This window comes from Agelaius tricolor, unplaced genomic scaffold, assembly GCF_023055355.1.
Source record: "Agelaius tricolor isolate 1412-34295 unplaced genomic scaffold, bAgeTri1.0.p SCAF_18, whole genome shotgun sequence".
Classification (NCBI taxonomy): Eukaryota; Metazoa; Chordata; class Aves; order Passeriformes; family Icteridae; genus Agelaius; species Agelaius tricolor.
In genome coordinates, this window is record NW_027269278.1 from 10,972,143 (window position 1) to 10,985,241 (window position 13,099).

At 38.9% G+C, this 13,099-nt stretch overlaps 1 protein-coding gene across 4 annotated transcripts in view; it reads right to left on the minus strand.

The window, feature by feature from the left end:
* Positions 1 to 431: 431 nt before the first annotated feature.
* FAM13B (family with sequence similarity 13 member B) overlaps positions 432 to 13,099 on the minus strand; it is a 44,390-nt gene continuing 31,722 nt past the window's right edge. For 2 of the 4 annotated variants that reach the window (XM_071443267.1, XM_071443266.1), the window contains exons 15-25: positions 12,164 to 12,229; positions 10,906 to 11,116; positions 9,254 to 9,383; positions 8,717 to 8,798; positions 8,224 to 8,453; positions 7,811 to 7,894; positions 6,904 to 6,999; positions 4,604 to 4,687; positions 4,338 to 4,510; positions 3,817 to 3,918; positions 432 to 2,769 (exon numbers count right to left, since the gene is read on the minus strand). In XM_071443267.1, the coding sequence (XP_071299368.1) occupies positions 2,646 to 2,769; positions 3,817 to 3,918; positions 4,338 to 4,510; positions 4,604 to 4,687; positions 6,904 to 6,999; positions 7,811 to 7,894; positions 8,224 to 8,453; positions 8,717 to 8,798; positions 9,254 to 9,383; positions 10,906 to 11,116; positions 12,164 to 12,229 (1,382 nt within the window). In that variant the 3' untranslated portion in view covers positions 432 to 2,645. The remainder of the gene's footprint in view (positions 2,770 to 3,816; positions 3,919 to 4,337; positions 4,511 to 4,603; positions 4,688 to 6,903; positions 7,000 to 7,810; positions 7,895 to 8,223; positions 8,454 to 8,716; positions 8,799 to 9,253; positions 9,384 to 10,905; positions 11,117 to 12,163; positions 12,230 to 13,099) is intronic. The other 2 variants (XM_071443269.1, XM_071443268.1) reach the window with 2 other exon arrangements.

Below are 13,099 nucleotides of genomic sequence, written 5' to 3' on the forward strand. Positions count from 1 at the left end.
CAGTAAGTGCTGCAGTACTGATTCCAGGCTGAGAGATCCTCATGGATACAGAGAGACACATCCGATGTGCTTGGCTGAGAGCAGTGAATGAAGCGTCCCAGTGGTGGCTCCTGCACCCTGCTGCTGCTGCTGGGGCAGGAAGGAGCCGTGTCCCGGGGCGCTCCCTGTCACCCCCAGCAGGAGCTGAAGCCCGGCCGGCACCACGATCCCAGCGATCAGCCCGGGAGCGCTGGGGCCCCTCCCCTGCACGGGCAGGACGCGGCTCCAGGGGATGCAGTTTCACCCGAGCCACCACCAGGGCACATGGTGGAATTCGGACCCTCCTCACAACACCCTGCAGCTACAAAGAGGAGCAGCAAAGGATTCAGCACTCCTTTATAAGGGATGGCAGTGGAGGAGAAAGCATGATGAGAAACAAAAATACAAGACAATAAAGGTTAAGGTACTTTTATTATAAAAGTCTATACAATGAGCACCAGACATAGCAATGCAATTATATCTGGTTTAGTTATATATATTCCATATCTATATATCCATATAGATATATAGCTTTTGCTTTTACCAAAGTAAAACTGTTATATCACAAAATGCCTAGTTCTACCATTTATTTATTGCTCAACAAGGATGGCACAAAACACACTCAGCATAACTGTTGCCATGCTTATCTACTATACTGAATAAACAGCCAAACACTGCATAACAAACACAAAGCAGCTGTTAATTCTGAATTGGAACCAGTCTGATCACTCACTCACTTATAAAAATATTGGAATCATATAGATTTAAGCATTATAAAGGAGGAATATATTATTTAAAACATTTAAATAGTGCATATTGACATTTTGCATGTGGTATATAAAACACAAACATTCATGTACAACACTATACAGTACACATTAGTTTCAATGTTTGGATACACCCGTGTCTGCAGACTGATAGAAAAGGAACTGAAGTGTACATTGCACAATGGAACTGAATAAAATTGGTAAATGGTCTCAAAGACTACTTTAACCTCATAATTCTCTAAGGTCCCAGATCACTTTGCAGTTAAAAAAAAAAGAAAAGAAAAAAAAGGCATACCACCAGTGCTCAATAGTTTTAGTGCTTTTTTTTCTGAATTCCAAAAATACATGCCTACAAGCAGAGTAAAACAAACCAAGAAGTATTCTACAGTACACAAATGAAATCTGAGCACTAAAAATCCTACTTGCAACCTATTTCATATGCTTCATGACAGAACAGCAAGTCTCTGAGTTATGTGCGAGCCATTTCTTACATTGTGAGAAAGTTCATTTTTGGTCTTTCATAAAGCAGAGTGAATCATTGCTATGTTGACATTAGCCAGTCATAAAAACATGCAGTGAGAGTAGGTGCATGCAAAACATGGCCACAATCAAACTGATACACTGAAATAAAAAAAAAAAAAACTGAGAAAGCACCAGCTGAAATTAACATTTTGATTTTGCCAGATCAGAAACAGCTGCGGATGGCTGCTGCAGAGCAAAGCTAGTCCCTAAATCATCATTCAGCACAGCAGATGTGATACTCAAAACATTATTTAGATTCAACTCTGAAGCTAAATCATGCAAGGCCCATAAACTGTTTTGCTTACATCGTAAGGATTAGATAATGTATTTTTATTCTCCAACTGTAAAACAAAACCGTGATAAACAGCAGTAATCTTTCCACTCCAAACCGACGGTTCTCCCTGTGGTGCATGTTAACTACACTGATTTTAGCCCTTGACACCATACTCCTTTCAGGTACAGTGGGATTGTAACTGTCCTAAGCCAGCTCCTTTCTGTGGAGCCACACAAGTCTGAGCACCACCAGATTTCCCAACCACCACAGTGTTCACTGTGCTCCTCAAATCTTCTGAAAGCGGAGACGCCGTATCCAATTCAGCCCAAACACTACGTCACCACTGGCTGATAAACAACAACCCAAAAAGGGATCAAAATGAACAACAATGACATGAGTCCTGTAGGCAGCATGTGATTGAACTTTTCAGTTTTCCAAGGTTTAAAAGCCACTAAGAAAAGGTCACTTTCTGGTTTGTCCACTGTCATCTTTATCAAGGAGGAAACGTGACCGCTAATGAGCAAAATCCATAGACGTTAATTATTACTGTGTACAGGTGCAATTTAGAATACCAAAAAATCAAAGTTGTTCCACAGCAGTCCTTTGAAAGGAATTACAGTCTGTTTAAGTGTTCCAAGAATTAAGAGCTGTACCCTTAATTTGCTGATTTTTTAGGCAAGAGGAATAGTTCGGTGTAGCATTACAATATTAATAATTTCTTCAACAATGCAAAAGGTTAGTAATAACAAAAGTCTCAAAGTTCTTGAATGCTAAAGATAAAAAAAAGCTATGGTTGTTTTGGAACAGGATGGATGCATCTGGAATACAAAACTTCGATGGAAACTGTGTTTGCTAAAGTTGGATAGAGCAGTCTCAAACTCAGAAACCTTATTTGCTCTCTAGACAAGACCTACTTACCCTTCAAACATGTCCTAGTGGCACCACAGTAAAGTGCACAAACTGGATTCTTTCAACAGTGCATGACACATGAACACAAGCACCCAATAAGTACAGGGGTAGTACATGGAAACAGCATGTTACTCAACAGGTTGGAGGAATATAATTTAAATTGATTTTGAAGAATCTTGTTTGCTGATAAGGACTTCTAACAGCCTCAGTTTGGCTTTGATTTTCTTGTACTCCCTGTACTCATCCAGCATTGGGACCCGATCTTCTTTCTGTACATTCCTGTAAAAAGAAAAACATAAAAATTTCAACTAAATCATCCATCCTGCAGCAAGCCAAACACAGAAGCAGCTACAAGAAGTTATTTTAGGGCAGATGAAAATTATTATTATTGGCAGCTTGTTCACCAATAACAGGCATATTTTAGTTTATTGTAGCTAAAACCGCCATCACCTAAAAAACTGAACTGAAAACCCAGCAGAATTTATTCTGTACAACTGCTGCAGCACTGGGTAATAACCACTGCCCTAAATTCTCCTGGGAATTTTACTAACAGGATATGAAGAGTTTCATTTCAGATCCTGTGTATACACTACAGAAAAAGACACATTTAAGTCAATCTACATTTTTTACTGTAAGTAGATTGACCCACAAATTAGCAGCAGAGCATTATTCTTACTGGACTATAATAAATAATCTATTAATATGATTAACCTCATTATTTGCCATGGAAGTCAAAAGGAGTTTTGTTCCAAATTCAGTAAGTGCGCAATGAAGCCACGTTACTGGAATTTGTGTGACCAGGAGAAATACAGGAGAAGGCAAAGTCAAGTGAGAACATTTGCCAGTCAAGGAAGTGACTTGTTAGGAGTGTTGTTAGTTTTGTTCATGACATGAGACATCTCAAAAATACGATGGGCAGCAATGCAATCCAATTCATGACAACACAAATTCAAATAAGAAACCTAAAAGAACTAAACTATATGGAGAATAATAATTATAAAAACCTCTACTGGTAAAGCAAATATCCACTGCCAGAACCAACCTACTGCAACAAGGGGCAAATGGGCAAATTTACCTGCCCTATGCTAAAGAACAGGGATAATATGGGGCTTTTAAAATAAAAAAATCATACTTTCTAGTAGGTATTTTTAAATGCTATTTTTTTAAAATGGAACTGTTAAAAATACACAAAGTTATCTCCCTCAGGAGATTATTCACAGCAGATCAAAACAGATCAGATTCCAACTGACAACATTCAAAGTTAGAAAATGCACTTGGCTACATCATGAGGCTGCAGCCCAGCATCTGGTTTTGTGCTAAACAAACCTTCCATTCTGCTGATAAAACTCCTCTTCAAACTCTCGTAATGTCTTACGTAGCTTCTTCTTCTCAGCTCTGGCTTTCCACAGTTGCTCCAACAGTTCAGGCCTAAAAATTTCAAGTGAAAGAAAAATAAGTTGGCCTTACAATAGAATTTCAATTCCTCAGAAACAGCTGAGCTAGCTGCACTAATAATTTATTTGTCTGGTTCATAAGGAACATACTGTCAGTTTGAAAGTGAAATATTGAGAACAAACTAGCAGTTAATAAAGGGGTATAAATTTTCTACTGTCTACACAGCTCAAGTAAGGCTGAAGAAGGTTTAGAAGATACTAAATAATTCACTGAGTACAAAAAGATCTTAGTCAGACATGTCAGAGCAAAGAACACTCATTCAATCCAAACACTTCCTGAGAAGTGCTGAACATGTCACTCCCTTTCACCCAACATCAGAGATTCAGTTATCATGACTCTAACTACAATAATTACAACTACTATAATTAAATTATCCACTTAATCATCCATACATAGAAGCAGCTCGGGTGCTGGAGAGCCTCAGGTCCCGGGTGAGTTTCTCTTGACCATCTTCAATATCAGACTCAGAGTTTTCAACTGGGCTTAGAACAGGCTGTGTTTGGGCAGCAGTTTTTAAGATTTCATTCAGATCTGTAGCCAAACCATCACTTTCCTCCTCTTCCTCCTGAAAGTGAAAACAGAAATTCAAAATAAATATGATGTATTTCAGTTCCCTATTACAAGTGCTGGGAGTATTTTTTAAAGGCACTGCACCTACCTTAATTTCTTCAAAAAAATGGGCAGTTTCACCTTCAATAATGGGCTGTAACATCTGCCCCCGCCTCTTGGTTGATGGTGATCCCTGAAAAAATGGAAATTTGTTTCAAAATGTACAGTAAGACATCAAGTGCTGTTTGAAATCAGAATTACACTGAAGTCACCCAATATTTCCTCTCTGAGGTGAATAAAAGACAGTGAACATACTCACAGAGCACAAATAAAATAACCATACAACCCAAAAAGCTCAGGTACCCAAGGTATCCTTGACACAGAAATAATTGTTGTAGCTTATAATTTATTTTACAATATTCATTTTCAGACCTGAAATAAAAAGCATTTGCTCTCTCCATGTTTTGTAGAAGATTCATAAAGTGCAATGATAGCTCTGAATTTTGTATTTATTCTTGATCCTCCCAAACCAAAGCACAGTTACAGAGGCCAGAGCTGGTTATCTCCTGCCAGGCATCCATTGGGAATAATGGATGCCTGGCTCCTTTTCCAGAGCACTCTGAAGCCCTGCAGGTGGAAGTGTGAAATCAGAGCTATGTGTTACCACCTCAGAGTCAAAATCCTTTAAACTCCAGCAGCCTAAAGCAGGTGTCCCTGCCCAGGTGCCTGCTGCACACCTGCCATAATGTCCTGCTCATCCCTTATCCCCAGACAGCAGAAGCAGCTCCAACAGATGGTCTCTGGACAGGAAAATGTGAAACACAAAAGCCACACAGACAATGACCTGTCAAAAACTGCAGTTCATGAAAGGTAAATAGTCTCCTGCTTTTCTGGACATTTCCATACAGGCTTCAGTGCATGTCCTTGGTGTACCAGGATACATAAGAGATCTCATGGAATTAATTGTCACACAAACCTAAAAATCAATTCTTGAAATAGCTGGCACTGAATATAGACTACTTAGAAGTTACAACTGAACAATCCTTGGCAATATGAGAAAGCTCCTCATATTTCTTATAGGTTTCAAAAGCAAAGACCTGTGAAAAAAATTTTACAGGTGCTGCCTACAGCACAGGTTAGGAAACATGTTACAAACATCTCTCCTGAATTTAAAATCCTTCTGGTGAGCTATCACCCTTCCCTTAATTCACAGCCAGAAACCAGAATGGCTATGGTACAGTAATAAGGCTGCCCAGAATGTAAAACCCATCTCAGCTGAACTGTCAGATTTCTGAGGGGAGAGATGGCACAGAGTTCAATCAGTCAAGGGCACTACCAGAAAGCTGTGACTCACCAGTCACAGAGAAACACACTGGTGCCTAAGAGCAGCCTGTGCTCATGGAGTTCAGAAAGGGATTCTGATAAAAAAGCCCCTAAACCTGACTGTGATCCAAATTATGTTTTTCTTTAAAAGGAGCCACCAAAAACAATGTACGTGCAAGAAAGGCAGAATCTTGACCTGGTCCCTTTATCTCAGTGTACTCCAGCTTAGAGGGGAGAGCTCAGAACTGTCAGTGACAATGTAAACAGCAGATTAAGCTCCTGCTGAGTAAGCCCAGCTACCTGTGTCTGGGAAGAACTGTCTGTATGCAAAGAGATTATCTCATGTCAGCTCTGCAGCCCCTTCCTTCCAAAAGGGTCAGCAGCCAACATCCAAACAGGTATTTTGCAAGTCTGGGTCAGTATGCAAGGCTTGGATTATGGCTCATGCAGAACAAAACCAGCTGGCTGTCATTCCCCAGCTGTTTTACAGGTACTATAAACAAGGTTACATCAATTTCCTTGCACAGTATGGAAACTTTTCTTCCTCATCTCTTAGAAGACCACAGAGAGAGGATAGAAAATTCAGAAGGAAATGAAGTGAAAACACAATGAAAAAGCAGGGATGTTGTACAGATGCTGCAGGTGCTGGTAACATGTCTCTCTCTGGGGAAGCATGAAGGAATGAAATGGTTCTGATGGCAATCCTGTCACTCAAGCCTCTGCTGACAGCAACCTGCACTGCAACTGGTGTTACTATTCTGGGGAGGACTGAAAGTACAGCATGTCCTTGGGATCCATACCTAGCACAGGCACTTGGGAACATCTCAGCCACAGCAAGTTAGCACAGCTCACTTACTTCCAGAGAGAATAATTTAATTCCCAAGAGCCATCAAGGTCACAGACAGCTTGGAACTGCTGTGTTCTCAGCAGTAAATCAATCAAATGCCTCAAAAGTACAATGACAACAATATCTTGTATCTTCCACAAGAAAGATGTTCCACAGAACAGTGTTACTAGCTCTTCTAAAGGCAGCCTCACAGTCCAAAAGTGGGGAAAATAAACAGAAATAGCATTTGTTTTACTCACAAGAATAGGAGTAATGCTTGCTCTAGTTAACATTTGTTTTACAAGTCTGTATCTGTCATAAAGTGGCTTCACAATATGTCTTTCTTCTCTAGTAACCTAGAGGCAGAGAAACCAGAGAATTAATGATACCGGTCACTCCATCCCAGACAAGCAAACACAAAGCCGTGTGCTTCTCCTGCCAGGCCACCAGCATTCCAGCTGGGAATATAAAACTACCTTACACTGTGGGCATGAAAGGGGGTTTGTGCAGATAAAAGGGAATAACTGGGTGCTTTTTCATTCTTTCTCACTTTAATATTGTGTACTTTTCAGGGAAAAGATTTAAATGGTTCCTAAAAATTAGGGGAGCCTCAGCACAGGCAAACCCTCTATTTAAATATCCATGGAAAAGAGGCAAAAAAGGGACCAAGAAGTGAGGGAAAAGATGTGTGCCTGGCAATGATGATGGTTCTACAGAAATGAAAGGGAAAAAAGAAAAAGATGAAACTGTAGAGAAGGGGGTGGGAACTGCCCTTTCATTTCTGTTTCTGTGAAATCCAGAATAACATTTCTGGTCTTTTCTGAGGAAATTCAATAATCTTGTTTATTTTTCAGACATCTCTTTGCCTCACAGACATATAAGGCACCAAATGACACCCATCACTTTGCACACTCCAATCACCTTCTGATTTCTGAAAAGGGGGCCTATTAATACATACTTTTAATACATACTTTTTTTCTTTTTTAGAAGTCAATCAGCAAGTTCCTCAGTTGGCAACATGGAGGCCAATAGATACCTTTATATTTTGGAGAAGGAAAAAGAAGAACCCCCCACACCAGCACTGAGTTCTGGTCTTATTATTGCTCAAGAGTTACTGCTGTCCATGCACACATTAATGGCAGAGTTTGAAATAAAGCCAAGCATTACCGGCCGTCCATGTTGGCTTTCATAATACAGGAGGCTCTTCTGGAGAGATGTTTTCTCTTCCACCAAATGGTCCTTTGTCATTTTCTATCAAGAATAATTAGCATTTCATCAAACACAAGTCACTTTTATTCACTATCCAGATGTCTAAGCCAAACTTAGGTTAGTTAACATCGTAAAACCCACCTTCCTCCAGTTAAAGCTGTTCCATATTGTCAGCACAAACTTGTAAATATTTTAATACAGAGCAAGGAGAATGTGGTTCATGTTGATAATTTCCCCACTGAGTCTGAAATATGATGGCCTGGCAAAGGGCTGCAAGCCAGAGGCATCATGATGTTGATAAAGTGGTACCTCAAGTGCTCTATTTCCCCCTTATTGTCTCAGAAAGAGCCTATCCATGACCTCATGCTTACCTTTATATCTTCTGGCAAACATCTCTCAACTCGTTTTTCCTTTAATCTTTTCAAAATGAGTTCTAGTGTAGCCTCCTTAGTGGGCTTCTTCTCTTTCTGCACAACCCTCATCTCATCTTCATTTTCTTCATCCTCTTGGTCAAGAGAGGAACCAAAGCTTTTTGGAAGAGTGTTACTTCGTGGACGTGTTTGAGGTATGAATTCTCCCTCTGAGCTCCTCTGCTTTGCATCTGAAAAGAGAAAAACTGCTCAGTCCAAAGGTTTAAAATAACACAGTTTATTTAACTGCAAGTACAGGAACATAGCAATTTGCATATGGAAAGTTTCCCTCCTAAAGAACTAAAGCCATAAGAATAATTTCATTTTTGAATAATGCAGAATGTAGAAATGAAACATTTTTGTGAGCTGTGGAAGTTTACTGAAGGACTTAGCCATCTCAGCCATGAAGATAATTTGTGTTGCAAGAGAAGAAGAAATTGCTACAATTTCTTACCTTTTATTTGCTTTCTCAATTTGGTAAGTTCAGTCATCCATTTTAAAACTTTTGGATTGGCTGCAATATCACTATAGGAGGGCTGAAAAAAATACAAATAAACTACATATTAAAACAAACACACTAAATCTTGTTTATAAATACTTCTTTCAAGATTTGGTAAGATTTGTGATGGTGAATGTGAACAGTTACAGGAATGCCACTCAGTATCAGTTCAGATCTCAGTGCCAACATAAGGACAACACTTCTGAAAATAAAACTGAAACAACTTCAGCAGCTGAACCAGAGAGTGGTAAGACACTTCTGCTTTTCCACACATCTGAAATGGCCTCAGTCTCTCAGCAGAACTGTCACTCTCTCCTCCTTTGGCTCTGGCATTCTGGCACATTTTCTAATATTGCTGTTGCTCAGCTCCCTTTTGCAGTGTGTAACAAAATTCTCATTTGTGAACACAATTATTCAGTAATGAACTACAAGAGTCACTCAGCACCCCCATGCAGTCCTTTATCCTGAGTAAAGACAGAAGTGCTAACCTACCTTACTGTTTTTGTCTTTTTCAAACTGTTCCTCAAATTGCTTTATTTTTTTCTGTAATTTCTTGACAAGCTGATAAGGTGTCTTATCTTCCCTTTTGTCATCTTTTGAGCTAAAGGATGCTCTTCGTGTTCTGTTTAAAAACATTTTAAAAATGTCATTTAGATAATTAAATGAGCACAAACAAGATGTATATTGAAGTCAGAGATTAATAATTTCATTTTTTCTCCAGTTCATAATCCATTAATTTCAAGTTTTCAGAGCTATTTACTCAAACTGCTTTGAGCTGCTGCCTTCAAGATGTGATGTTAGTTTTGTCTCCCTAACATGAGTAATATCTACAACAGAAAAACTGTATTTGAAATTCAAGTGTAATGGACCATTAATTGCCAACTTTCTGGTGCCTGGGCTCTTTACCCAAGTTACTATATACTCAGCTGTTCTTCAAGGACTGGGCACAGATAAAAGCCCAGGCTAGAAAATACCACTGAACAATCCTTGGTAATTAAACAGCTTCACTCAACTGTCTCAGGCAAGTTAAGAGATAATTAAGCCAAAAAGTATCTACATAATTTGTTAGGCTTACTAATAAATTTCTTTAGATTTTACTGACAGACTCCTAAAGTATGTGGTTTTATATCATCTTTCACACAGCTCCTTGACATTTACTGCTCTTGCAAAGCATTTTTTGTTTCAAGACTGACATGAGAATTTTCCAGAACACTTATTATACAAAGTGCCTGAAACATCCCTCAACACAGGCAGTGAAATCTATGTAGTTCAAGATGTTAGCAATACTAATCTAATAATCTACTAGAGCAGATCCTTATTAGTTTCAGAATGAGGAGAACAGCTATTATCATCAGCACTTTTCTGCAGGTCAGTCTTCTACATCATTTTTAACAGTACTTGTTAAATATCTTCTGTGGTTAATTGGACAAAACTTGCACAAGGATCTTTTTGCATCAATAAACCTGCCAGACAGACAACTAGAAACTCTAAACTTTTTCCAATCTCCTGTCTCAGGCTTTCACATTTTTATGAGACTATTTCTTCCTTAACAAGCATGAAAATTCTTCTCAACTTCCCTTTCCCAGTAACAGGAGCAGACAGTACAAGTCAGAAGTTATTTACAGTTTTGGACAGTCACACTGCCCAGTTCACAAATACAAATAACCTTCAGCTTGTTTAGTGACAACTCTAATAAACTAGGTTAAAAAAATACAACTCTACTTTAATAAACCAGGTTAAAAAAATACAAGGAAAAAAAGCCAGAGCTTACATAAAATCAGACCAGAGTCTAGCAAAGCCTGGTAAACAAAGGATATAAATACTACTTTCAGCCCAGGAAGTGCCATTTGTCCGAAGCCGTGACCAAATGCCAGGGAAAGCTCTGCAATCTTGTCCTATTTTTATCCTCTTTCCCTCAGCATCTGTCAAAGGCCACTTGGAGAGCCACGATCCCACCCCAGCTGAACCTCTGCTCTAAATCACTGCAGCAGTTCCTGGGCAGGCAGAGCAGCCAAATGGTCACACAATGTTTGACCTTGGTCTTCAGTTCATTCAGATCATGAAAACCCGTGGCAATCTCAAGCAGATGTATTTTCATCCTGGCTTAACACATCCTGCCCCCCAGACTGCATTAAAATACACACCTAACAAAAGAAAGTGCTTTGGATGAAGAGTCCAGCGTTTCTGGATCATGTAAGAAACGCTGGCTTTGCCCAAAATCCAAACTCCGATGTGACAGAATGGGATGACAGTCCTCTTCCAATGGATGGTTAGTCATCCTCCCAGCCTGTGGGGACAGCTGAGCTTCTCCAGATTCACTGTCCTCCTGCCAAGACTTGAAAGCAGGAAATGGATCTAGAAGATAAAAAAAAGACACAAAATGGTACTTGTCTGTTACCAGAACTATCAACAAGAGTCGAAACAAAAATGTGAACCCAATGCTTAGTCTTGTATGCTCTAGAGGATGTGGTGTCATACACAAAGTGAATAAAAACAGTGAAATGCATCAGAAAGCTACAAATTCTGTCATATAACTGAAAGAAAAAGGTACTGAAATGAAGTATGCACACTAGGATCCCTTTTTCAAAGTGTATCTTGGGAGTATGCATTTCTGAGCAGTTCAACAGTGTAACAGAGCCTTATTTATGTATCAGAAATATTAAATAAGAAGAATATGTTTATTGTCCATTCCAGTATTTTGCTGTGGAAATTAATTTTCATACTGTATGCATGTACTTTGAAAGTTGGTCCTCTTGGTTTTGAAGAAGGTTTAGGGACAATGCCCATTTGCTTAAGTCGTTTTCAAGGAGTGTTTTTGGGTTTTATGATAAAATCTACCTTTACAACACTAAGAAAAAGAGATTTCTTAATTTGTGGAAGGTGATTTTTTAGGAGGGAGATTCCAAAACAATCAATTCCTTCAAATCCCTATGAAAAGCTCCTTGCTAACATTTCTTATAATTGACATGGTTTTCTTGCTGTCTAAAAAAAAAAAGCTGATACAGCCTTTCAATTACTTCAATTTAAAATCCCACCCCCCTTTTCCTTTCAGTTGCCTGTTCTTTTTCCTAGTTCAAATCAGAAATTTGAAAACTGGGTTCAAAGTGTGCAGAACAACAATAAAACCCACAAAGTAATCTTCAAAAAAAAAAAATAACCCTTGTACCTGCTTTCCACTGCACATTTACTAAGTATGATTGGGAATTTTTTGTTGTTTGTCATCTGTGATCTTGCCTGTTTGCACAGTACAAGATACAAGAAGGGGACCTTTTTGAATCAACAAAAAAGCTGCAGATCAGAATATTCCCAAGATATAAGGGACAGCAGGTGAAGGGTTAGTTAGAAAGCAAACCATCAACTATCAAAAGGCAGATAACTGAACGTATGGCGAACCATACTTACCCTCCCCTTCTCTCTGCAGATGCATTGTTTTGAAATCAATGAGGGGGAAAGTGATAGGGCATGGCGCTAATAAAATGAAAAAGAATGGCAAAAATACTAAAGTGAACACACAGCACAGTCAGAACAAACTATACATAACATGTAAAGCAGGAAGATACAGTACCAGGGAAAAACATCCCATCTTTTTGGACCAGGCCCTGAGCACTCTCAGCTTCCAAGCAATTCCCATGGCAGGTAAGGATGCTCAGTCCTCAGCCAATTTGAACTTTTTACTGGAAAGGTTTACAAAGAACTGGTAGAGGAATAGTAAAGACTTATTGCAGTTTAATAAGAGACTCGTGCATCCTCACATGAACAAAGGCAAGCTCTAATGTTTTTGATCAGAGCTTGTAAATAATAGAGATGGTGGTGATTTCCAAAAAGCAGAGTAAATGCAGAAGAAATACTCAGAAATATAAATCAACCATTCTGCATTTTCACCTTGGGCCAGCAAGCATTTGATGTTGCTTTTCAAGAACTCTGTTGCATACAGGCCTTTAGTTTTCTACTAGATTTGCTTTAATAACCCAAACCTTGTAACTGAATTTGGACTAGTACAGGTTTCTTAACAAAGTCACTCTACTTCAATGGAATGCCACAAGGACTTGCAGTGCCTTGGAAGGCTGAGTTCCTAATAACCATCCTAAACAGGACTGAAGTACAGTCAATGTTCAAACACTTCACAATGAGATTAAGACCTCTTGCAAAGAACATGATTTAATACCAAGAAGTTATAATATAAATTTATAAAGAGATACACCGCTCTATTTTCAAAACAAGAGTCATAAAGCTATTTGGGGAAGTAAAACCAAAAGCAACTTCATGAGCAGATTTAAGGAAATAATGAAAATGGATGCCACAAACCTTCTGAGAATACATATTAAGTCATCTTAACAC